The sequence below is a fragment of the Gossypium hirsutum genome, chromosome A11 (genome assembly GCF_007990345.1).
Source record: "Gossypium hirsutum isolate 1008001.06 chromosome A11, Gossypium_hirsutum_v2.1, whole genome shotgun sequence".
Classification (NCBI taxonomy): domain Eukaryota; kingdom Viridiplantae; phylum Streptophyta; class Magnoliopsida; order Malvales; family Malvaceae; genus Gossypium; species Gossypium hirsutum.
In genome coordinates this window covers 122191350-122218613 of record NC_053434.1, presented here as the reverse complement: position 1 = coordinate 122218613, position 27264 = coordinate 122191350, and the positions used below count along the sequence as shown (strand labels likewise).

The 27264-nt window shown below is 34.0% G+C and overlaps 2 protein-coding genes and 1 pseudogene across 2 annotated transcripts; all 3 read left to right on the top strand.

The window, feature by feature from the left end:
• The first annotated feature begins 895 nt into the window (after positions 1 to 895).
• On the top strand, positions 896 to 2142 carry LOC121209505 (putative disease resistance RPP13-like protein 1; annotated as a pseudogene).
• Positions 2143 to 6402: 4260 nt separating this feature from the next.
• LOC121210114 (putative disease resistance protein RGA3) lies at positions 6403 to 7448 on the top strand. The gene is made up of 2 exons (XM_041082225.1): positions 6403 to 6488; positions 6950 to 7448. The coding sequence occupies exons 1-2, from the start codon at positions 6403 to 6405 to the stop codon at positions 7446 to 7448; spliced, it is 585 nt and encodes a 194-aa protein (XP_040938159.1).
• A 57-nt stretch (positions 7449 to 7505) lies between these two features.
• Positions 7506 to 15903, top strand: LOC121210113 (putative disease resistance RPP13-like protein 1). The gene is made up of 8 exons (XM_041082224.1): positions 7506 to 8082; positions 8131 to 8825; positions 8940 to 10167; positions 11280 to 11427; positions 15308 to 15365; positions 15454 to 15520; positions 15616 to 15733; positions 15900 to 15903. The coding sequence occupies exons 1-8, from the start codon at positions 7506 to 7508 to the stop codon at positions 15901 to 15903; spliced, it is 2895 nt and encodes a 964-aa protein (XP_040938158.1).
• Positions 15904 to 27264: the final 11361 nt, after the last annotated feature.

Sequence of the window (27264 nt, the reverse complement as noted above, 5' to 3'; positions counted from 1 at the left end):
CTACAATTAGTATACTTATCACACACGTATGAATTGAAATCATATATTTAGAATATAAGTGTGCATTTAAATATAACATACAATAAATAATTAAAGCATAGTATTTGAAATTAATTAATAATAAAGTGTGCATAATAAAATTAAAATATTAAAGTTTTAGTTGAGTGGTAACTTAATAATTTTATTAATGTAATTGATATGGGTTCAAAATTCCATTATATGCACATATTTTTATTTTTTATAATAAAAAGACTAGAGTGACATTTTCATAATTTCTTTAACCAAGTTAGTACCCGATTAACTCCTGACATCAACTAGACAGGAGCTTAAATAATAGTATAAATAGTAAAATAGTAAGTCAATTAACAATATAACTACAATCAATCTCATGGGTATAGCTAGGGCCTGGCAGGGACTCCTAAAATGAAAAAAATTTCATTTAGGCTCTTTAAAAATTTTAAAATTTTAAATTATAAAAGTAAAACTGCACTTTGCTCCCTCTAAAGATAATAAAAATCTGATTTAATCTTTTAAAAATTATAAATATATATACTATTAAAATGGTGAAATCGTAAAAATTGTAATTTATTTTTAGACCCTAAATTTTTTTTATATAATAAATACAGTAAATATTTGTGATTCAGAAGTTTAGAGTATTGGTGTTTGCTATATTTTGGCGATCAAGTTGTGAGAAATATAATATTTTGATCTTTAATTAAAGTACATATTTGGTCAAGATCAATTTAGGATAATGACCAAAAGCAAGAGAACAGAAAAGCATCAAAATTCAAAAGCAAAGGTCCCCTCATTTCCATTATTCCTTTCCCATTAGCACGAAAAGCAGCTTCTTTATCTGTACCCTGTGATTTCCAACTCATTGCCCTATAGTCTGAATTCTTACATGCTTTAAGGATATTGTGCCAATATCTTCAGCTTTCTCTAATTTTGCAGATTCCATTTCCCTTTCTTTCCTTTCTGTTCCCCGTCTTTCCATTTTGGCTTTGTTCATTTCTCTCTTCATCTTCTTTCTCATAATTCGACCATGTCTGTCATTGGAGAGGCTGCTCTTTCTGGGTTCCTGGACCTGCTGGTGGGCAAATCGCTCGACTCTGCACTCAACTTTGTTGCTAATCACAACCAACTCCACCAGCAGCTCAAGCAGTGGCAGTCCATATTGCCTGATATCCAAGCAGTATTGGACGATGCAGAGGAGAAGCCAACCAAGAACACGGGTGTGAAGAAATGGCTGGAGGATCTCCAGGACTTGGCTTACGATGTGGATGATATCTTGGATGAGTTCGCTTATGAAGAGTTACGCCTCAATCTCCAAGACACTCAAGCTCAAGCCAGACCTAGTAAGATACGGAAATTCATTCCTGACAGGATTATTCGTAGTATTTTCACTCCCACCTCTTTTCAGTTTAAGAATTCCATGATCACGAAGGTGAAAGACATCACTGATAGACTGAATAGTTTGACTACTCGAAGAAGTAGTTTGGGGTTGAGTGAGATTTTGTCTCAAGCTGCAACCTCCAAGGGAAAGCAACCCAGGCTGCAACCAACTTCCTTACTGGATGGAGTTGTGGAGTATGTTGGCAGACACAAGGAGAAGACAGAAATGATTGAGTTCCTCAAAGGTAATAACTCCGATGGAGTTTCAGTCCTTTCCATCGTCGGCATGGGAGGGATAGGTAAAACAACTCTTGCTCAGCTTGTTTACAATGACGCCACCATTAACGAGTCTTTTGATCTCAAGGCCTGGGTGTTTCTGATAATTTTGATGCAATTGCTATAACAAAGGCAATTTTACAGTCCATCACTTCTGAGTCATGTGATTACAGTAACTTGGATTTACTTCAAGTTAAGTTGAAGGAGAAGTTGTCTGGGAAAAGATTCCTGCTTGTTTTAGATGACATTTGGAACGAGAAGTATAATGATTGGACCATCTTACGGTCTCCGTTTGGAGCAGGGACTCATATCATTGTAACCACTCGTCTTCAAGTCGTTTCACCTATTGTGGATACGCTTAAAGCTTTTTGTTGGATCTAAGTGCTACAGCAGCAAGCTTCAACAGAATGCTTGTCGAGCAAATCTCGTGACTTGCAGCAGAAACAAAGTAGAAAACTCAAATAGATTTTGAAGCAAAACTAAAAATGGAGAGCATATGGATGAAAACTTGTTGAATTCATTCAAAAAACTGAATATGGCTCAAAGCCAATACATAAACAAGCTTACAACTTGACAAAACAGTAGGTTAACCTAAACTTCACCTACTACCACTAACAAACTTAGTAACTTGAGCTAATTAACTTGTACAAATCAACAAAGCTGATTAATCAGATCAATCACCATCAGTTTTACATCAAATATAAACCTAACATAGTTGAAATACAACTAAGTTACATTGCATTAACTTAAAAATACAAAATAAGTGAAAACACAGCTTGCTGGCTTGATGAACTTGCAGCTTCTGCATGTAGTGCCCTCGACAGTCTTGGTTGCTGCATGCTGACCATTGCTTCAACACTCCTCCTTGGTTAGCATGTTGCAAACTCCCATCTTAGTTCTTAGGTGTTGAAACTTGGAAACACTGAGTGTCTTTGTCAAAATGTCAGCAGTTTGCTCTTCAGAACTACAATGAACTAATTTGATAACATGAGCTTGCTCCATTTCTCGAACTGCATGAAGTTTGATGTTGAAATGCTTGGTCCTTCCATGAAAGACAGGGTTCTTTGCAATTGCAACAGCAGATAGGTTGTCACACATTATCTCTGTTGCTTCCTTTTGCTCATGGTTAAGATCAGCTAAGATTTTTCTAAGCCATATGGCTTGATTAACTGCTGCAGCAGCAGCTATATATTCAGCCTTTGCAGTAGATTGTGCTACTACTGCCTGTTTCTTTGAACTCCAGCAAATCATATCAGAGCCTAGGTTGAATGCATAACCTGTTGTGCTCTTCATATCATCCAAAGAACCTGCCCAATCACTATCACAATAGCCAACTAACTTTAAGTTCTCAGCCTTGGTAAATTGCATTCCATAGGACAAAGTTCCCTTGATGTATCTTAGAACTCTTTTTGCAGCTCTAAAGTGACTTTCATTTGAGCAATGCATGAACCTTGAGAGTAGACTCACAGCATACATTATATCAGGTCTGGTAGTAGTCAAATACAACAAACATCCAACTAGACTTCGATAGGTTGTTTCACAGACCTTTTCATGCTTATCTTGGCTCGAGAGTTTTTCTCCAACAGCAATTGGTGTGCTGGTTGCTTTGCAATTCTCCATTGAGAATTTGTTGAGAACCTTCATAGCAAAGGTCTTTTGACTAAGCCAAATTCCATTTTCAGCTTGAGTTACTTCCATGCCTAAGAAGTAAGACATCAATCCCAAGTCAGACATCTCAAAATGCTGTTGCATTTTAGCTTTAAAGCTGCTTAGCATCTCTCGATCTCCTCCTATCACCAGTAAGTCATCGACATATATTGACACAATGAGCTGAATTTCAGTACTAGTCAATTTAACATAGAGAGTTGGCTCACTTAGACTTCTCTCGAATCCCAAACTGGTCAGATATCCATCAATTCTGCTATACCAGGCCCTTGGAGCCTGTTTCAAGCCATACAAGGCTTTGTTGAGTTTGTACACCATTTCTTCCTTGCCAGACACCTTGAAACCTTGAGGTTGCTCCACATAAATCTTCTCTTCAAGGAATCCATTCAGAAATGCTGATTTTACATCAAGTTGGTGTATCAGCCACTGTTTTTGTGCTGCTAAGGCAACTAGTAGTCTGATGGTGTCTAGCCTGGCCACTGGTGCAAAGGTTTCCAGGTAGTCTGATCCATACCTTTGACTGAAGCCTTTCACAACCAATCTAGCCTTTAACTTGTTTAGGCTACCATCAGCATTGTTCTTGACTCGATAAACCCATTTGACACCAATAATCTTCCTGTTTGTTGGTCTATCAACCAGACTCCAGGTCTGATTCTTTTCAATCATCCTGATTTCTTCAATCATTGCTTGCTTCCAGTCCTCCTGGCTTTCTGCTTCTTCAAAGCAACTTGGTTCAACAGTAGCCACTTGTGCTCTTTCATAAACATCAGCCAGTGGTCGAGTGCCTCTGATTGGAACATCATCTACATCCATTTCAGGTGTGTTTTCATCATTTTTAACTTGGTCCAATGCCAGATCTTCAGCCACTACCTCTGGTTCAGCCTTCTCCCAATTCCAGTGTCCTTTTTCATTGAAAACAACATCCCTGCTAACCAATATCTTGTTTGTAGCAGGTTCTAGGATTCTGTAGCCCTTTTTAACTAAGCTATAGCCGATCAGGATCCCTGCTTGAGCTCTTTTATCTAGCTTGCTTCTCTTCTCAGCTGGAACTTGAGTGTAGCACAGACAACCAAAGGTTCTGAGATGAGCCAGTGATGGCTTAAACCCAAACCAGGCTTCAAATAGAGTCTTCTCAGCCAGAGCCTTGGTTGGGAGCCTGTTTTGGAGATAAACTGCTGTGTTAACAGCTTCAGCCCACAGAGTTTTGGGCAAATTCTTCTCAAACAGAAGACATCTTGCCATGTTCATCAAGCTTCTATTTTTCCTTTCACTGACCCCATTCTGTTGGGGTGTATACACATTAGTCAACTGGTGTTTGATACCTGCTTCTTCACAGTAGGCTTGGAACTGAGCTGAGGTGTACTCAGTTCCATTATCTGACCTCATTGCTCTAAGTTTGCAACCAGACTCAGTTTCAACAGCAGCTTTATACTTCAGGAACACAGATGGAACTTCTGATTTCTGTTTTAGAAAATAAATCCAGCAGTATCTTGTAAAGTCATCAATAAATAGAATAAAGTACCTGCTTCCTTTGAGAGACTCAGTCTTCATTGGTCCACACACATCTGTATGCACAAGCTGGAGCTTCTCTGATGCTCTCCATGTTGTGCTTGTTGGAAATGGCAATCTTGCCAATTTTCCTTGCTGACATATCTCACAAAGCTCATCATTCTTCACTGAATCGATGAAATTTTCTGCCAGACCTTCATTGACCATGCGGGCTATGGATTTGTAGTTTGTATGTCCAAGCCTCTGATGCCAGAGTCTAGAGTCATCAGTGGAGGCTATGCAGGCTGAATGTAAGTCATTTGGCCAGTCTACTTCAAAACATTTATCAGTCATGGTGACTGTTATGAGGTTTGATCCACTTGGATTAAAAATTTGACATTCTTTCTCCTTGAACACAATTGAGTAACCTTTCTCAAGTAGTTGAGTTATACTGAGAAGGTTCCTATCGATATCAGGTACTAAAGTACATTTGAAATGATTTTGCCACCTGTAGAGGTATGAATCAGCACATCTCCTCTTCCTTCAGCATTAATCAACTGACCATTTCCAATTTTTACCTTGGTTTTGCAGGTTCTGTCCAGGGTTTTGAAGATAGTTGCATCTGGAGACATGTGGTCTGTGCACCCACTGTCTAGAAGCCAGCCCTTTGAACCCTTCTTCTGATTTGCTGCACATGACACAACAAAAACATGTTCTTCTTGATCACTGCTTTCTTCAGCTACTCGAGCTTCTACCTTTTGTTGCTGAAATTGATTCTGTCTTGGTTTGCTTCTACTCTTGCAAACTTTTTCAACATGGCCTTTTTTCTTGCAGTGTTGGCATACTGCATCTGGTCTAAACCAGCATCTATCTTCTGGATGACCAGCTCTTTTACAATGTCTGCAGAGTTGGTCACTGCTCCTAGCAGCATCAGGCTTAGGCCTATTTTTCCAGAACTTTTTGCCTTTGTGAGTTTTGATGCTCGAGGCTTCTTTGGCTTGAAAAGCCCCTTCCTGGTGCTCCTCTTGTCTGCTGGCTCTTCTTTGCTCTTGTGCATACAAGGCATTGATTAGCTCAGTTAAGGAGATAGTTGTCAAGTCCCTTGAGTCTTCAAGGGATGAAATTTTAGCTTCATACCTCTCTGGTAGAGTGGACATGACTTTCCCAACTATTCTAGCTTCACTGAATTGCTCTCCTAGGAGCCTTATGCTGTTTACAACAGCCATAATCCGATCTGAGTACTGCTTAACTGTTTCTTCCTCTTTCATTTTGAGATTTTCGAAATCTCTTCTCAAGTTGAGCAGCTGTTGTTGCCTTGTTCTCTCAGTCCCCTGAAATTCTTCTTTCAGCTTGTCCCAAGCCTCCTTTGGTGTTTCACAGGCCATGATCCTCATAAAGATCACATCTGTCACACAATTCTGTATGCATGACATGGCCTTGTGCCTTTTTGTTCTTTCATCAGTGTGTTGCCTTATTTGAGCAACTGTTGGATTAGCTCGAAGAGGTGCTGGCTCAGCATCTGAGTTAACAACTTCCCATAGGTCGAATGCCTGCAGGTAAGTCCTCATCTTAACTGCCCAAATGTTGAAGCCCTCTCCATTGAAGACAGGTGGTGAAGCTGGTGAAAAACCTGATGATGCCATGGTTTTGATACTGAACTACAACAGGTCCTCTAAGAATATGGCTCTAGATACCAATTGTTGGATCTAAGTGCTACAGCAGCAAGCTTCAACAGAATGCTTGTCGAGCAAATCTCGTGACTTGCAGCAGAAACAAAGCAGAAAACTCAAATAGATTTTGAAGCAAAACTAAAAATGGAGAGCATATGGATGAAAACTTGTTGAATTCATTCAAAAAACTGAATATGGCTCAAAGCCAATACATAAACAAGCTTACAACTTGACAAAACGGTAGGTTAACCTAAACTTCACCTACTACCACTAACAAACTTAGTAACTTGAGCTAATTAACTTGTACAAATCAACAAAGCTGATTAATCAGCTCAATCACCATCAGTTTTACATCAAATATAAACCTAACATAGTTGAAATACAACTAAGTTACATTGCATTAACTTAAAAATACAAAATAAGTGAAAACACAGCTTGCTGGCTTGATGAACTTGCAGCTTCTGCATGCAGTGCCCTCGACAGTCTTGGTTGCTGCATGCTGATCATTTCTTCAACACTTTTCATTTGGATAAACTATCAGATGATGATTGTTTATCCATATTTACACAGCATGCATTAAAAGTAAGAAATTTCGATGGACATCCCCAGTTCAAAGAAATTGGAGAGAAAATTGTTAGAAGGTGCAATGGCTTACCTTTAGCCGCAAAATCCATTGGAAGCTTGCTACGCATAGTTAACTGTCATCGAGAATGGGAACGAATATATGAGAGTGAGTTATGGAACTTACCAGAAGAGCAGTGTGGCATAATTCCAGCTTTGCGATTAAGCTACCATCATCTTCTGTCATACTTGAAACGATGTTTTGCATATTGCTCCATACTTCCGAAAGATTATGAATTTGAAGAAGAAGAAATTATCTTACTATGGAGAGCAGAAGTTCTCTTGCAACAAAAAGCTATGCCTCAAATCAAAGATCTTGGAAATCAATATTTTTAAGATCTAGTGTCCAGGTCATTTTTTCAGATATCAAGTAAAGATGAGTCCCGATTTGTAATGCATGACCTTATCAATGATTTAGGTAAAGTAGTTGCAGGAGACATATGCTCCAAACTGGAGGGTGATATGCAACAAAAGTTCTCAAATCGCACTCGACATTCTTCTTATATTGCTGGAGAATATGACACTGTGAAAAAGTTTGAAGCATTTGATCAAGAGAATTCTATACGTACCTTTCTACCTATAGGGTTGTCACATTATTGGAGGCCTTGTTTAACTAATGTTGTTTTGGTTGATTTGTTGCCAAAACTTGGCTACTTAAAGGTGCTTTCTTTGAGTGGGTATGCCATCACTGAGTTGCTTGATGCTTTTGAAAATTTAAAACATCTTCGCTACTTAAATTTTTCTCACACTGCTATCAAATGCCTTCCCGATTCTTTGTGCACTCTCTACCATTTGGAAACTTTATTATTGAAAAATTGTTCCAGGCTTCAAAGGCTACCTTCAAAGATTGGAAATCTTGTCAACTTACATTATCTTGATATTAGAGATGCGAAGTCAATAGAAAGGATGCCTTTTGGAATCGATAAGCTAACCAATCTTCAAAGATTATCTGATTTTATCATAGGGGAAGGTGATGGACAGCATATCTGAGAATTAAAATATTTGTCAAACCTCAAAGGTGATTTCCGTATTTTTGGGTTAGAGAATGTTAACGGTGAAGATGCAGGGGAAGCCAAGTTAAATGAGAAGCAAGGGATTGATCAACTGGTATTGCAATGGAGTCCGTACTTTAAGAAAGATACAAGGAATAAAGAAGTTGACGAATGGGTGTTGGACTCTCTTCGTCCTCCAAAAAAGCTTGAGCAACTCGTCATTGATAATTATGGTGGTGAAAAATTCTCTACTTGGATTGCAGATTCTTCCTTCAAAAATATGTTGTCATTGGAGCTTCGCAACTGTACAAATTGCGAATCTCTACCATCGATTGGAAGGCTGTTGTTGTTAAAAGATCTTTCAATTAGTGGTTTGTATCAAGTGCAAAAGATTGGTGCTGAGTTGTTTGGAGAAAATCAATCAAATTCGTTTGCATCATTAGAGTCTCTGTGTTTTGACAATATGCTGAATTGGGAGGAGTGGGACCTATGTCAAGATGATGAGCAAGCATCGAAATTTCCCAGCCTTAGTAAGCTTTCAATTAAAAGATGTCCTCAATTGCGGGGAACGTTGCCAATCATCCTTCAATCATTGCAGAAACTTGAAATTTATGATTGTGGAAGGTTAATAGTTTCAATTTCAAGTTTTGCCTTGCTGAGTGAATTAAGGGTTGAAGGTTGTGAAGAATTGGTGGATGAAGGTTCTTTGTCTGTACAGAAGGTTACCTCTTTGAAACATGTGTCTCTTTCAAATATTTCAAAGTTTAATATTTCAGCAGAGAGGAAAATGTTGAGATTTGCAAACCCCAAAAAATTCAATATCTTTGGTTAGCAGGAGTTGGGATCTTTATCTCAGATTGGACTAGGATTAGAGAGGCATCCTTTTATCACGTTCAGGAATTGTCCGCAATTGGTCTCTTTGGAAAAAGAGGAGGAGATATTGCAACTTGACAAGATTCCAGGTGTTAAATCTCTGTTTATAAGGGATTGTGAAAGGTTCAATAGACTACCAAAAGTCTTAAATGCTTTCCCATTCATTACGAGAATGGTACTTGAAAAGTGTCCAGGCTTGGTTTGTTTTGCAGAGAGTAACTTTCCCCCTGCTTTAAAAAAGTTGGAGATTAGGGACTGCAAGAATTTGCAATATTTGGTTGATGAAAAAGAAAATAATAATAATAAGAGCATGAGTAGCAACACTTGTCTTCTTGAGCACTTGGTTATAAGTGACTGTCCATCTCTAATATGGGTATCATCAAGGGGCGATATATGCAATCAGCTTCAACTTCTTCATATTAAAAATTGTTCAAAGCTAAGTAGCTTATTTTTAAAAGCCAAGCTATCCGTAATGCTTAAACAGCTTGTTATTTGGACTTGTCCGATGTTGGAATGCATAGCCCAAGACTTCCTTGAAACCACTGGTCTCGAAAGCATTGACATTTGTGATGCTAAAAATATTAAATCATTACCGCGGGGATTAGACAAGCTCAGCCATCTTCAGGAGATTCGATTATGTGGGTGTCCAAAACTGGTTCCATTTCAAGAAAGTGGGTTGCCCACCACAAATCTCAGAGTTCTCTCAATTCAGAATTGTGAAAATTTTAGAGCCCTTCCCAAGTGCATCAACAATTTCACCTCCCTTCGAAAATTAACGGTGTGGGAGTGTTCGGCTGACATATCCTTTCCAGAAGAGGGTTTCCCTACCAACCTCACATCACTTGAAATCTCAAGGGCACCCAAAATTTATGCATCACTTGTTGAATGGGGATTTAACAAACTCACCTCTCTTCAAGAACTCGACATCAGCGGTAAAGGATGCTCAGATGTGGTGTCATTTCCAGAAGAAGGGATAGGAGGAATGCTGCCTCCTTCTCTCAGATCTATCTGCATTCGAAATTTTGAAAATTTGGAATACATTTGCTCCAATGGCTTACAGCACCTCACCTCTCTTCGAAAATTGTATATCTATGATTATCCCAAGCTCGCCTCTCTTTCAGAAAAAGATATGCTTCTCTCGCTTGAGAAGCTATATATTTCCAAATGCTCGTCGCTAGAAGAAGGGTGCAGTAAGATTTCCCACATACCTTTAGTGGAAATTAATCATATAATAGTCATTCCGAGGGATTTATTCTCGATTTCTCCACCCTCAAACCACAGGTGTGAAACCCATTTTAAACATTTATAAATTTCATAGCTTTTTTATATATATCTGATTGTCCTCATGAACAATATGATAGCAGACATCGGTCTTTTATATTTTGTATTCAATTTTTGCAGGCATTGAAGGCTAAATTGGCGAAAAATAGTGGAGAACTTCAACTCATCTGCTTTGGCTTATTTGATTTAGTAAAGCGATTAGTCAATTCTCTGCAACATTTATTCAGCAAATTGAATGTTCTATTTTCATTTGCATCTTCTAATTTGTAAACTATTTTGGTATATGAGAATGGGATTTTTGTTAAAAATGTTTGACATTTCGTCGTACTATTAACCAATGGTTTTTCAGAACAAGTATTTTACGTGATAGTCTGATCCTTCTAGGATTAATGGAGGGATACAGGACATGTTACTACATGGCATTAGAGAGCTTAATTTAACACATGTAAGACAACAGAGTTCCCAAAATATTGATCTGTCCAATCTCAAAGATGTCCATCTTAGTTTTTCGAATTTCTCAGACCATGAATCCATTCAAAGGCTGCATCAATTCACGTGATGAGGAATTGCTTCTTTGATCTTGTGGATTGATTGACATAATCAAACTCACTGTCTAAGTGACTGATTATGCGACTTTATCTAATCCGCTTTTACTAAGTGACTCGCTATATCTCGACTCTTTTGCTTTTGGACTTTGTGGTATGAGTTAAATGAATCAAATGATTTAAATACTGTAGCAGTTTGGAACTAGTTTCATTGCAGCTCTCTTTTAATGTTGCTTTTCAGCTTTCCGGTCCGGTAGATTGGCATATTTTCTACCAATCTTTATATGAATTTCCCCTGCTTTGAAAGACTTCAACTGTGATGTTATCAATGTTTATGATAGAGTAAGTCTAGGTTATATGGAGAATTTGTTCTTCTGACATTCATTTCCTGTGTTGGTGAATATTTTGGTGCTTGGTACATTGTTGTAGTTTAGGAGCCAAATATGTTATTTATTTAGCCTTCTACTTTCATTCAGCTTTGGGAACCATGAAACTGGTGGCAGATAAAAGGCCAAATGGTACCACTGGGGAGGTGTACGTACCACATTTGGGTGATAAACCCTTGAATGGTGGGCATCCAGAGTGGGCAATACCAGCTTATGGGCACAACAACGGCGCAACGTGGTAAGTTTGGTTTCTAATGCTTTTAGTATCATCTACTTCTATCTACCCAAATCATGAATCTGTCTTAGGTCTCCATTGATGATTGATAAGAGGCTAGGATGTTTTAAATAAAGTATTGTTTTTAACATTTTGAGATTGTTGGTCACTTGTTATTTGTTATTGCCAGGTAGTTCTCAATATGCGGAAAGTGTATAGCTGATGTTCATTCAGAAAATTGCTCAAAGTTTGTGGGTAATTATCGGCGAGGTATTTCATTTTATGATGTAATTCCATTGTAATCTCTATTTTTTAATAGTGAATTTCATTTTTGGTTCTACCCGTGGATGTAGGGAATATTCCCGAACCACGTATATCATTGTGTTCGTTTTCTCTACTTTCTTTTTTGTGTTTCGAATTTCTTAATTTTTTTCCTCAATCCAAAATATAAATTTATTAATAAAACAACCACAATTAATGCATAGCAAATCATAAAAATTTGGATAACCATATATATCCCAATGGTTACACTCAAATATCAGCACATATCAAAAGCATCAAAGTAAAAAAAGAAGACAAAGCATCAAACATTATAGCCACCCACAATACTAACTCAACATGCTTTAACCCATTTCTTTGCAAACAAGTATGCAATATGGTTGCTTTCAAAGTAGCCATTATCACGCTAGTTTATTTCATGTATCATTTTGAATTTATCGATATTTTCTAAATATTTAATATATTTATATAAAGAAATATATAAATATTAAATATAAAACTATTCATCAATTATATAAAGTGTTGATTAATAAACTCTACAAATAAAAACTCTATCACTCAAATTTAAAATTAAGAATAAAAAACAAGTCAAAGATGAGGGGGTTCAATAAAAAAAAGGGTGAGTGAAGATTTTTCTATGATAATGAGAGGAGTGGATTTTTTTATTATATTTTAAGTTTATATTTTAAATGAAAAAGTATGTTCCAAAAAAACTTTTAAACGTTAAACTTTACTTTATAGTGTAATAGAAATAATTTAAAGTTTTATATTTTTTTTAACATTATTCATGGAGCAGTTGGTGTATCATATTTCGAAAAGTGCAAACGGTATAGACTAAAATTTTTACTAGTATAAAAAAAAGGTGTTACTTGTTGCGCTTTAACACTAGAATGGCGGCACCCACCAATACGACTGAAACCGTGGTGGGGAACCGACCAACATAGTTGCTTCCCATCAGAAATAGCTCAACTCTTAGTAAAATGAATTCCATATAATCCAAGCCATTAAAGAAATGTTTGTAAAATGTTAAAATATGAGTGAATAAAGAAAAAATGAGGTCCAGCTAACATGGCCACTTCCAAAATAAGACTCATTTCAAATTTTCTGTGTCTCCACCCATTATTTAAAATATTAGGAAGCACCAACATAATTCTCCAAAAACATGCCTAAAAAGAAAAGCTAATGGCTTCGTTTTCTTCTAAGCAATTAATGGCTCATTTGAATACAATAAAAATAAAGAGGTTTTTTATTATTATTTTAGCCATGAATTTAAAAAAAATGTATTATATGTCCTCATGAAATACTTAATTTAAATTCAATTGTCTTTTTAAGTAAAAGAAATTACAAATCTCATGAGTTAAAAATAATTATTTTATGGTCTTCGAATATTTTCTGAATCCCATGCGTTGCCCTGATGGTTAGGGTGTTCATCGTCTCTAGTGTAGTTTGGATTTGAGTCACGCTAGTTGTGTTATTGGTAAAGATTTTCCTACTTTTGTAATTCAATAAAAAAAATTAATATTCACTAACAAAAATTGTTAAAACATATTAATAATATATAAATAATTTTAAAAAACTACTTTTTTAAAGAAAGAAACCCAAAGCAAAAATAAAATCCATTTTCAGTTGAAATGCCAAAAACAGCAGAGTAAAAAAAAGTAGAGAAATTAAGAAAAATAGAAAAAAAAACTAAAGCTATAATAAATAAGTTTCCATAGTTGGATAATTGGTAGATATAGTATCTAATCTGTCACCTTTCAAGATTTCACCCTCATTTTGGTCACATATTTTCTTTTTCCATTTCATTTTCCATTTCCATTTAAGAAAACATTTGTTACTTACTTATTTTCTTTTCTCTTAAAAAAGGAATCTTTCGACAATCCCCTAAATTTTTTGCCTTATTTTCTTTGATCTTTTTGTTGTTATAAAAACCTTTGGTTTTTTTCAAAATTTAAGAAAAAAAAATCTGGGGATTATCTTTTTTTAAAAATTTTCCTGGAAAAAGTAAAGGAAAGAAGAAAATTTTAAGATGGGTAGAGGGAAAATTGAAATAAAAAAGATAGAAAATTTGAATAGCAGGCAAGTAACGTTTTCAAAGAGGCGAAATGGGTTGTTGAAGAAAGCTAAAGAATTGTCCATTACATGTGATGCAGAGGTTGGGGTTATTATTTTTTTCAAGCACTGGCAAGGTCTATCAATGGTCCAGCACCAGGTATATAATATAGTATAATATATAATATATATATATTATAGATGATTTTTAATAATCGAAATCTAGTTTTTTTGGGTAATCTACAAAAATAGCCACTTTTGTTTGTCTCAGGTTACATTTTAGTCACTTATGTTATTATTTTGTTACGAAGTGATCACTCTACCGTTAAGTTCCGTTATCTCTCTAACGGTAATCCTACGTGTCAGTACAGCTAGATTTTAGGTGCCAATTTGGATTTCTAAATGGGATGAAAATAGATTTTTAATTAAAAAATTAATTAATTAAAATTTTTAAACCTAAACCTTAACTAAATAAACTTTTCATCTCCTCTTTTTAATTTTTCTTCCCTCTTCTTTTTTCAATGGGTTTTTTTTTTCATTTGACTCAAAAAACTATTATTAAAATCAAAATAGTTGAAATCAAATTGACTACTTTATAAAGATGGATTCAATGGAGGGTTCAAGTATATCTTCTTTGCATTCCTCTATATTTTTTATTCAATACTGAAAAACAAAAGATTGCATTCCTCAAATTCATCCAAGATATGCAATTTAGGATCCGTTGTTCCCATTAACACCCTGCCACTAACATAATGGTTTCGGATTGGGAGAATTGCCGAATAAACCTGTCATTTAATACTAAATCTATTATTGCAAAGAAGACATACTTGAACCCTCCATTGAATCCATTTTTATGAAGCAGTAAATTTGATTTCAACTATTTTGATCTTAATAATAGTTTTTTCAGTCAAATGTTGAAAAAAAAGAAGAAATAGAAGAAAAATTAAAAAGAGAAGATGAACAATTTTTTTAGTTAACGTTTAGGTTTAAAATTTTCAATTAATTAATTTTTTTAATTAAAAATCTATTTTCATCCCATTTAGAAATCCAAGTTAGCACCTAAAATCTAGTTGAACTGCCACGTAGGATTACCATTAGAGAGATAACGGAATTTAACAGTAGAGTGATCACTTCGTAACAAAATAATAACATAAGTGACTAAAACGTAACCTGAGACAAACAAAAGTGGCTATATTTGTAGATTGGACATGTTACAACATGGCATTAGGGATACAGGACACGTTACAACGTGGCATTAGAGAGCTCAATTTAACACTTGTAAGACAACTGAGTTCCCAAAATATTGTTCTGTCTAATCTCAAAGATGTCCATCTTAGTTTTCCGAATTTCTCAGACCATGAATCCCTTCAAAGGCTGCATCAATTCACTTGATGAGGAATTGCTTCCTTGATCATGTGGATTGAGCGGCATAATCAAACTCAGTGTCTAAGTGACTCATTATGTGACTTCATCTAATCCGCTTTTACTAAGTGACTCACTATATCTCGACTCTTTTGCTTTTGGACTTTGAGGTATGAGTTAAATGAATCAAACGATATATATACTGTAACAGTTTGGAACTAGTTTCATTGCAGCTCTCTTTTAATGTTGCTTTTCAGCTTTCCGGTCCGGTAGATTGGCATATTTTCTACCAACCTTTATATGAATTTCCCCTGCTTTGAAAGACTTCAACTGTGATGTTATTAATGTTTATGATAGGTTAAGTCTAGGTTATATGGAGAATTTGTTCTTCTGACATTCATTTCCTGTGTTGGAGAATATTTTGGTGCTTGGTACATAGTTGTAGTTGAGGAGCCAGATATGTTATTTATTTAGCCTTGTACTTTCATTCAGCTTTAGGAACCATGAAATTGGTGGCAGATAAAAGGCCAGATGGTACCACTGGGGAGGTGTATGTACCTTTGGGTGATAAACCCTTGAATGGTGGGCATCCAAAGAGAGCAATACCAGCTTATGGGCACAACAACGGCACAACGTGGTAAGTTTGGTTTCTAATGCTTTTAGTATATTCTATTTCTATCTACACAAATCATGAATCTGTCTTAGGTCTCCATTGATGATTGATAAGAGGCTAGGATGTTTCAAATAAAGTATTGTTTTCAACATTTTGAGATTGTTGGTCACTTGTTATTTGTTATTGCTAGGTAGTTCTCAAAATACGGAAAGCGTATAACTGATGTTCATTTAGAAATTGCTCCAAGTTTGTGGGTAATTATTGGTGAGGTATTTTCTTTTATGATGTAATTCCATTGTAATCTCCATTATTTAATGGTGAATTTCATTTTTTGTAATGACCCGATAGTCGGGTAACCAGAAAGTGTATTTTGGTTTTTCGTTTTTGAAAAACAGATTCGTAAATATTTATTAACAATATTTACGAAGTTAGTTATGTGTCTAATTAGATTTTAATTAGGTGAATTTGACTTAATTAGAAATAATTAGGAAAAAGGATTAGATTGAAATAAGTGTGAAAGTTTAATTATAGATTAAAGAAAGTAAAAAGGATTAAATAGGTAAATATGCCATTATTATAAATTGAGGCGGTTTAACATTGAAAAATCTAAGATATTTTTAAAGTGAAAATATATTGTAACGCCCCTAACCCGAATTCGTCACCGGAATAGAGTTACGGAGCATTACCGGAGTTACAAACTTATTAGATATTTTATTTCATCTAACGTTTATATTTGGAACCAATTAAAATCAAACATATTGTCCCTTAAATGTACTTATTTTTCTCTACATGTTTTACTTGAATTTATTACTCGTCTCAATATACTTAATTTCCTTGTATCAACGTATCAAAGATAATCACATATTTACATGTCATGATAAATATTAGTCTCTTGCCATTTCTTCATAAACATAAATCAGTCAGGGGCAAAGCCAGAAAATTTTTTTAGGGGGGGCCAGATAAAATTTTAATTTTTTATAGCTTATATCTTTATAATTTGTAAATGATTAAATCAAATTTTTATAATTTTGGGGGGCAAAGTGAAATTTTACCTTTACTAATTTAAAATTTTTTAAAAAAATTTAAGGACCTAAAATGCAATTTTACATTTTAGGGGGTCGGGGCCCATGCCAGCCCCCTGGCTATGCCCCTGAATCAGGTAATTCATTATATCGATATTTCATACATTTAAAAATACAATTCAAGTTACACTAACTTACCTCGTTGGTTGTTCATGTTTATAATTTCATTAATCCGATATATCAATTTCAATTCACATTTCAATTCATAATTTCATTTTTTCATACTTTCAATAGTTCAATTGATCAAATTCATTTGATTTTCTCATTTCATTTATTAAACTATTTCAATATCAATAATTTGATATTTTAACAAATTCATGAACCTTAAGTTCAAGCTTCAAATCTCACATTTCAATTAAATTCACAATTCAACTCATAATTTCTTTCATATATATATATTCAGTACAATCAATCAAATTTATTTAATTTTCTCGTTTCAGTTATTCACCCTATTAACAAACTCGGACTTTGACAGATACATGGATTCCAACCCAAACACACCAGTAATATCCAACCAAAACACACCAGAATAATCATGTCATCCTCCAAAACACACCGTAATTAGATAATCTTCCAAACACACCAGTATAGTATAATCCATCCAAAATACACCAGTATAGCACATAGTGCCTCTTCGGATAATTCCGAAGGATATAATAACTTCATTATCTCCAAATCCCTTCTCAAATCCTATGGCATGCCAATTATATCTGGCTAGCCCGACAAGTTAATAGGGAATTGAATCTCATTTCAATTTCACTTATTATTCATACCCCTATTAACAAGACTCGGACTTTGGCGGAACATGGATTGCAACCAAACACACTAGTAATATCCAACCAAAACACACCAGAATAATCATATAATCCTCCCAAACACACCAGAATCACATAGTCCTCCCAAACACACCAAATTAGCACAGAGTGCCTCTTCGGATAAATCCGAAGGATATAGAACAACAATATCTACAATATCTCCTGTCCTCATCTCAAATCCTATGGCATGCCAATTATATCCGATTCAGCCCGACTAGTAAATAGGGAATTCCATACACTTTCTCAATCCATATACATTTCAAATAATCACATTCAATTCAATTTGATACAATTTGAATCACTTTCATTTTCACTCAATATCCATATCTATTTCAAGTACTTACTTCAATTCTTACCTACTATACATAACAATTAAAATTCAGCAATTAATAATAATTAAAATTTGAATTATAGTAATACAAACCGTAAATCTCCCGTTTTAGTCCTCGATAGCTTTTTCCTTTCCTTTCGATACTGATGCCTCGGGTTCTTTGTTAGCTTCGAAAATAATAATAATTTACATTATTAATTACAGAACTAATTAACAGTGATAATTGAATTTCTATCCAATTTATATCTTATTCCCAATAATCACATATTCCATAATTCACTTAAGAATGTGAAGATCCGTGATCAATCAAAGCATTTTATAAAATCATTATTTCATATATTTCATTTCTATATCCCAATTCAATAACTTATTCTATTTCATATCTAAAACCTTACAACGTTAATGTTTCAATACTTATTTAAACCAACATTTTTCAATAAAAATAATTATAATTAAAATTCGAATTATAGTAATACAAAATTAGTAAAATTAGGGAAACTAAAATCTGAAATGTCTAGAGTGTCTATAGAGGTGTCAAGTCCTTTAGGGCAAACAGTGTTAGTGAATCAGGTTTGTCCGGGATGCCCATTAATTATACAGAATAAAATTTTTCCTGTTGACTTATTGATTATGCCATTTGGGGACTTTGAGATAATATTGGGAATGGATTGGCTATCTGAATATGGAGTGATTTTGGATTGCTATGAAAAGAAATTCAGTATCCAGACAGAAAGTGGAGATCGGATTGACGTAAACAGTATCCGTACTAGTGGGCCAACACGTATTATTTCAGCAATGAAGGCTAGTAAATTACTTCAACAGGGTTGTTTAGCATATTTGGCATATGTTATCAATTCGAATTCAGTTGGAGGTCAGTGTAGTAAAATTTGGACAGTTTGTGAGTTTCTTGATGTATTTCTCGAAGAACTACTAGGTTTACCGCCAGATAGAGAAGTTGAATTTGCTATAAAAGTTTATCCGGGCACATCACCAATCTCTATACCTCCGTATCGAATGTTACCTACAGAGTTAAAAGAGTTGAAGATATAGTTGCAAGATTTGTTAGACCGTGGTTTCATTCGACCGAGCATATTGTCATTGGGAGCTCCGATATTGTTTGTTAAAAAGAAAGATGGCTCGATGAGACTTTGTATTGATTATCAGCAACTGAAAAAGGTGACAATCAAAAATAAATATCCACTGCCTCGTATTGTTAATTTGTTTGATCAGTTGAGAGGAGCTTCTATATTTTCAAAGGTTGATTTAAGGTTAGGCTACTATCAGTTGAAGGTTAAAGAAAGTGATGTATCGAAGAAAACTTTCCGTACTAGGTATGGCCATTATGAGTTCTTGGTAATGTCATTCGGGTTGACTAATGCCCCAGTTGCTTTTATGGATCTCATGAATTGTATCTTTCAGCTGTATTTAGATCAGTTTGTGGTGGTTTTTATTGATGATATACTGGTTTATTCAAAGTCAGAGTCAGAACATGATCAACATCTCAGGGTTGTGCTACAGATTTTACGGGAGAAGTAGCTATATGGAAAGCTCAGTACATGCGAGTTTTGGTTATCAGAAGTGGTATTCCTGGGACATGTAGTATCTGCAGATGGAATTCGAGTTGATCTGAAAAAGACTGGAAACAATAAGACAAGGTAAGAACATCAATATTTCCATGTATTTTTAAGTTTGATATTATTGAAAAGCATGGAAATGATGTGAATGTAGAGTTTTCTTATATAAAGTTTTATGTTCTTGATATGTTAGTGAAGGAAAATAAGAGAAAGTTATGGAAAATATTGTAGGGAAAGGAAATAAGGGTGTTATAAACTTGGTAATCAACATTTTGTATTAAAATAATTTTGGACAACAGCAGTGGTCTAATTTTGAAAAATCACCAAAAATTTTGGAAATCGAATTAGAGATTGAATAATATATGAAATTAAATCTTATTGAGTCTAGTTTCTTATAGAAGAAACGGTGTAAGCAATGGAATTGTAAATCATGAGATATAATAAATTTTGTGAGATAAGGTTAGAATGATTTTGGGTTCCCCTGTTTTGAATTTGGAAGATCATCAAAAATTGGATAAAAATAATTAGGTTTTTAAAATTATATGTTTAAAATCCTGAATAAGTCTATTTTCAATAGAAACAAACGAGAACACCATCTGAATCCTGTACAATCAGATAATTAATTTTTAGTAAAAAAGGGTTGGAACTGTCAGACAGCAGAATAAGGGTGACTTTAAAGAATAAACTGTACTTGTTGGTTAAACTAAAAATTCTAAAAATTTTATGGTAAGAAAATATGTAAGTCTAGTTTCATGGAAAATTAGCGGATCTTAATTTGGAGTTTTGTAACTCAAGACACAAATAATTTAGTAACTATGACTCAAGTGGACAGTTTCACTATGAACAGTAAATATCATGAATTATCTAAAAATATTCTGTAATGACTAGTACTCCGTAATCCTGTTCTGGCGACGGAAAAGGGTTAAGGGGTGTTACATATATATTATATTATATTTACTTAATTGATAAGTATGTTATTATATTATATTATTATATACATATAAAACAAAAGCAAGAAAAGAAACAAGAAAGAAACAGAATCGAAACAGAGAGAATAGGGAGAAAGAAAGAAGAAAGAAAAAGAAAATTTGGGATTTCAAGTGTTCAAACTTAAATTGGTAAGTCAATTTAATTCATTTTCTTGTAATTTTTGAGTTTTTATGATCCTAGAACAAAATACTATTAAGTATATGTTGAAACTTTGAAAGTTAGTATATTTTTGGATGTTGTTATATTGAATTAATGGATGAATTAGAGATTGAATTGATGGGAATTCAAACTAGAATTGGGAAAATGATTAAATTGTGAAATAAGTTATAAGTTTAATGGAATAATGTAAGAAATTTGAAATTAGGGTTTTTTAGTGAAAATTTGAGAGTTAAGTTAAATTATAAGTAGAACTTAAGTAAAAATAAGGTATAGATTGTGATAGAAATAGAAATAATTTTAGTTATGGATTAAATTGAAATGTGAGCTAAGGTTAAAAAAATGAAAAAAAATGAATGATGAATTTATTATATCATACATGTTTATTTTTATTAAATAGTATAGGAAAGTCATTTGATTGTTTTTCTCTAATATATAAATGTTATATGTTTTATATGAAAATTAAAGAGAAAGAAAAGAAAGGAGAGGACCTAATTGAAGAAAAAGGAAAAGAGAAGGCTAAGGAGTGAAGGAATACATCATCTCAACCTTTTTGTTGTAAGTACTACAAGATTTTTAAATTATTTTATTTAAATGCTTATATTGTAGTATAGAATTACTTAGATTAAGAAAAAAAATTAAAAAATTTAAATTAATTAGATTGTGGAATTATGAAATTTATTTAAGAAAATTATAAGTGGAGAATATGAAATGGTACATTGTTTGAACATTAAGTAATGATATTGTGATAAAAGTATATGTGTGAAAAAAAGAGAGAGGGTGTGATATTTGTAAAATGGGGATTAAATTTATAAATGGTGGAGAAACGAGAAATATTTTTTGGAATATTTATGTAAAATATTTAAATGTATGAAATTCAGTTTAATGCCCAAGTAGACGAGATTTAGAACTACTAGAATATTAGTGACATGCTATTAAGGAACCTTAGTGCGCTCTCTGATTATTAGCACATTAGTGCTCTTCGTTCAGCACATTCATGCCCTCTGTATAGCACTTCAGTGCTCTCTGTTCATTTGTGCATAATAATGTACCTCTGTATTTGTTCCGTATATCCGGTTTGTTCTATAAAGTCTACTTTGGGCCAAGAATTTGAGTTGAAAACAAAAATGAATCACCAATGTGTTAAGATAAGTTTGATAACTTACAAAAGATAAGTTAGACTTTATTAAAGTGAAGCATAGCTGAAGAACTTATATGTGAGTAAATATGTAATGATTGAATAAGTTTAAAATATTTTGTTATGATTTATCTACCTATTTAATCTTGTAGTGCTTACTAAGCCTTCACCGGCTTAATGTGTTTATTTTAACGCGTAGGTACAGTTAGACCTGAAGAGGTAGAGTTGAGTTAGGGGATCTCTCATCTCATCACATCCTCAGGAGCTTCAAAAGTATGTACGGTATTTTGAATTAAAATGGCATGTACATAGGTAGACGAAATGTGTTCCCATATATTAGGGACTAAAATGTAAACTCTTAAAATTCTATCTATTTTGAGTTACTTGAAGTATTTTGGTTTATATGAAATGAATTAGTGGAATTATAAATATGTTTGCAAATGTGGTTGATAAGTTAGAATACTATGTATAAATGTTTAACTTTAATAGTATCTAGCCATAATCGTTTTGGCACCAAATGTAATAGTCCTCTACCGGGTCCGTACGATTAGATTGGATATAGGGGTGTTACATTTTTGGTTTTACCCGTGGATGAAGGGAATAATCCTGAACCACGTATATCATTGTGTTCATTTTCTCTACTTTCTTTTTTGTGTTTCAAATTTCTTAAATTTTTTTCTCAATCCAAAATATAAATTTATTAATAAAATAACCACAATCAACGCATAGCAAATCATAAAAATTCGGATAGCCATATATATCCCAATGGTTACACTCAAATATCAGCATATATCAAAAGCATCAAAGAAAAAAAAAAGAAAAAGAAAAAAAGCAAAGCATCAAACATTATTGCCACCCTCAATACTAACTCAACATTCTTTAACCCATTTCTTTACAAACAAGTATGCAACATGGTTGCTTTCAAGGTAGCGATTATCATGCCAATCTATTTTATGTAGAGGTGTGCATGGGTCGGACGGCCGGACCCGGCCCGAAGGCCCGCCTGAAATGTGGGAGGGTTTGGATAAAAATATATGCTCGAAAAATAAGCTTGGACAAAAAAATAAGGCCTGTTTAAACAATAGGCCAGACTCAGGTAAGGCATTGTTGGGCCGGGCCGGGTCATTAAATGACAAAAAATTTGTTTTTTAAAATATTATTTTCTTATTGTTTTCTCCCTATTTTGCTACTATTTTATTATTATGTTGCTACTATTTTGTTGTTATTGTTTAGATTTGGTATAAAACTTATTTTATTGTTAATTTTGTTATTTTTTTAAAGATATTTGTTAATTTTGTTATTATTTTAGAGGCATTTGCTTGTTAAGTTACATCTATTTTAGTGTTATTTAAGTATACATATTTTTTAAAATTTATTTTTAATTTGTTGAGAAATATTTATTTTGATGTTTTTAGTATTTTTAATGGTTTATATATATTATATAAAAAATAATATAAAAATTAATATGGGCGGGCCGGGTCGGGCCTAGTTTTTAACATTTTTATTGGGGTTGGGCTTGGGCAAAATTTTAGGCCTATTTTTTGGGCCGAGCCTAGGCCTGGGCCTAGCAAACTGGCCTAAAAATTTAGTTGGGCCCGGCTTGAATTCGGTCCGGCCCGGCCCATGCACACCTCTAATTTTATGTACAATTTCGAATTTATTGATATTTTCTAAATATTTAATATATTTATATAAATAAATATATAAATATCAAATATAAAACTATTCATCAATTATATAAAATACTGATTAATAAACTTTATAAATAAAAACTCATCATTCAATAAATTTAAAATTAAGAATAAAAAACAAGTCAAAGATGAGGGGGTTCAACAAAAAAAATGGGTGAGTGAAGATTTTTCTATGATAATGAGATGAGCCGGTTTTTTTGTTATATTTTAAATGAAAAAGTATGTTTTAAAAAAAATTAAATGTTAAACTTTAATTTCTAGTGTAATAGAAAGTAGTTAAAAGTTTTATATTTTTTAACATTATTTATGCAGCAGTCGGTGTACCATGTTTCAATCAGTGCAAACGATACAGACCAAAATTTTCACTAGTATAAAAAAGGGTGTTACTTCCTGTGCTATAACACTGGAATGGCGGCACCCGCTGGTACAACTGAAACCATGGTGGGGAACCGACCAACATGGCCATTTTCAAGATACGACTTCTTTTCAATTTTTCTGTCTCCACTCATTACTTAAAATATTAGAAAGCACCAACATGATTCTTCAAAAACATGGTGAAAAAGAAAAGCTAATGTCTTCGTTTTCTTCTAAGCCATTAATGGCTCATTTGAATACAGTAAAAATAAAGAGGTTTTATTTTTTTTATTATTTTAGCCATGAATTTTTTAAAAAAAATGTATTATATGTCCTCATGAAAAACGTAATATTCCTCCTGCTTTAAAAAAACTGGAAGTTTTTTGGTTTGTCTTCTTGAGCACTTGGAAGTAAGTTTCTGTCCATCTCTAATATGTTTGTCATCAAGGGGCGCACTCAGCTTCAAAGTCTCCAAATTAGCGATTGTTCAAAGCAAGTAGCTTATTTTTAAATGCCAAGTTACCTGCAATGCTTAAACAACTAGTTATTTGGTAGTGGCCAGTGTTGGAAACTTGGAATGCATAGCCCAAGACTTATTCTCATCATTGAGAATTAAAGGTGTGGAACTGTTCGGCTGACATATCCTTTCCGACAGAGGGTTTCCCTACCAACCTCACATCACTTGAAATCTCAAATGCACCCAAACTTTGTACATCACTTGTTGAATGGGGATTAGATAGACTCACCTCTCTTCAACAACTCAGTATTGGTGGTATAGGATGCCCAGATTTGGTTTCATTTCGTGAAGAGATAGGAAGGATGCTGCCTCCTTCTGTCACCACTCTCCGGATTCAAGATTTTGAGAATTTGGAATACGTGCTCCAAGGGATTTCAACACCTCACCTTTCTTCAACAATTGACCATCTATGATTGTCCTAAGCCCACATCTCTTCCGGAAAAAGATTTTTTTCTCTCGCTTGAGTGGCTATATATTTCCAATTGCCCGTTGCTAGAAGAAGGGTGCAGTAGGGGTCAAGGACGAGAGTGGCCCAAGAGTTCCCACATACCTTCTATGTTTATTCACGGCAAAATAATCATCCTGAGGGAATTATATTGAAATTTAAGTAGCAAAATCTGGCACTGATTTCTCCACACTCAAACCAAAGGTGTGAAATCATTGTACACGTTGAGCAATCTCATACCTCTTTCATTCGATATATCTTATTGTTAATATCAGTCTTATATATATTCTGTATTCAATTTTGCAGGCATTGAAAACTAAATACGCGTAAAAGTGGTGAAATTTTGCAGGCATATTGAATGTTCTGTTTTCCTCTGCCTGTTCCAATTTCCAAGCTTCCTTTGTGCATACATTGCTTATCTCTTGTATCAGAGCCTCACTCAAATAGTTCAACAACTATTAAATTTTTTAAGGCTCAAGGGTCGAAAAATCTTTTAGTGAAAAAATAAAAATGCACTTTAAAGCCGTTAGGAAAAAAGTTCTTCCTATGGATCCCTTAGTGACCTCCCAAAAAATCAACTAATCCCTTCCATTAACAGAAACCATTTAGTTAACTGGTATTACTGTTAACTCTACTGATGTGGCATGCCACATCAACAAAAATTAAAAAAATTTGTGTGCTGATGTTGCACTCTACATCAAAAAAAAATTATAAATTTTTTTTTAAATTAATAAAACATATATATACATATAGAATGAACCTGGATAAGTTTATGTCCAGATTCATTTGAGTTTGGACAACCACTTGTCCAACTGTCATCCCATCTGACATGTCAACATGCCATATCAGTCCCGTTTTCCTAAGGGCCTAATTACGTTTTTATTTTTTTATTAGGGGCTTTTTTTACCCTTAGGCCTTTTTTTAAATTTGCTTCAATGGGTCTGCAAAGACTAATCTCTTTATTTTTAATCAACATTCATCACTTGATTGTTTACCCTCTAATACTGTCTTTGTCCTCAGAGATCCTTTCTAATATGCTGCAATATTTTGGTATAGTACACATGAAGGTATACACTTCACACTACTACTCGATTTAAGCATTAACACAAGAGAGTTCACCATGCTGCAATATTTTTGTTGGTGTTTAAGCAAGACAGAGCAAGCAGATCAGGAAGCTTGTACAGCAAGCCTCGAGACTTGGTGAAGAAACAAGAACAGAAATTTGCTAAGAAAACTAGAACAGAATCGAAAAGCAAGAAAAATGTTGGAGCATATGAATGAAAGATGATAATTTTCATTAACTTGAACAATGGCATAATGCCAATACAAATATCAAACATTTTTCTGATGAAGGTAAGGCAAACATCACCTAAACATCACCTAACTCCACTAATTACATTGAAAATTGAAAAACTATACTTGCACACTTAGTAAAGCTGTTTTATCAGCTCAAATGTCAACAAAATACATCAAATACATCATCAAATTACTTCAAATTCAACTAGATTACAAAATGTGTCTTGAAGTAACAAAATAAGTTGAAATATGACAGCAACATTGAACTTAAGCTGCTGCATGCATGGCTCGACTGCATGTGTTGCTTCTTGACTGCATATGCTGCATGGAGGCCAGCTTCAACAATTTTAGTATCGATTACATGGAGAATTTGTTCTTCTGATATTCCCTTGTGAAAATTTGGTGAGAAAATGGCCGTGTGAGTAACTTAGTTGGATTACACATAGTTAGAACTTTCAGCCTGAGTGTTACCATAAACTATTATCTTCCGAATCTCAAAGTTGTCCATCTTAGATTTCTAAATTTCTCAGATGACGAATCCATTTGAAGGCTGCTTTTGAGCTGCATTAATTCACTTGATAAGGATTTGGTTTTTTGATCACGTGGATTAAGCGACATAAGCAAACTCAGTGTCTAGGTGGCTGACTAAGTGACTTTATTTAACCAGTTTTTACTTAGAGGTACAAAAATACTTCAATATTTTCTAGCCATAGGAGCAGTGACTGGTTATATATATATATATAATCTATTAATCTTCGTTATGCACTACTGGAATTTCCTAACTTACTGTTTCATTGCAGCTCTCTTTTAATGTTGTTTTTCAGTGTTCTGGTCCGGTAGATTAGCATATAACGAAGTTCGTTCCATCTTGCACGACAGCTGTGATTATGGATGATTCAATCATCAAAATTTCAAAGCATCCCTTATTTTCTCACTCTCAGACCACATGTATGAAACCCTTTAAAAGGTGGTGAATCACTGACATTTGGTTTTCGTTGGACAGATAATGGTAGCTGTGATATGTTATTTGATCATTTTTACAGGATATCTGAAGCTTGAAAGCTAAATGTGTCAAAGTGGGATTTCTATCACTTTTTATATGAAGTTCCTCTGCTTTGAAAGGCTTCACCTTCTCTCCTTTTGCATTTAGAGTGATGTTTTCAACC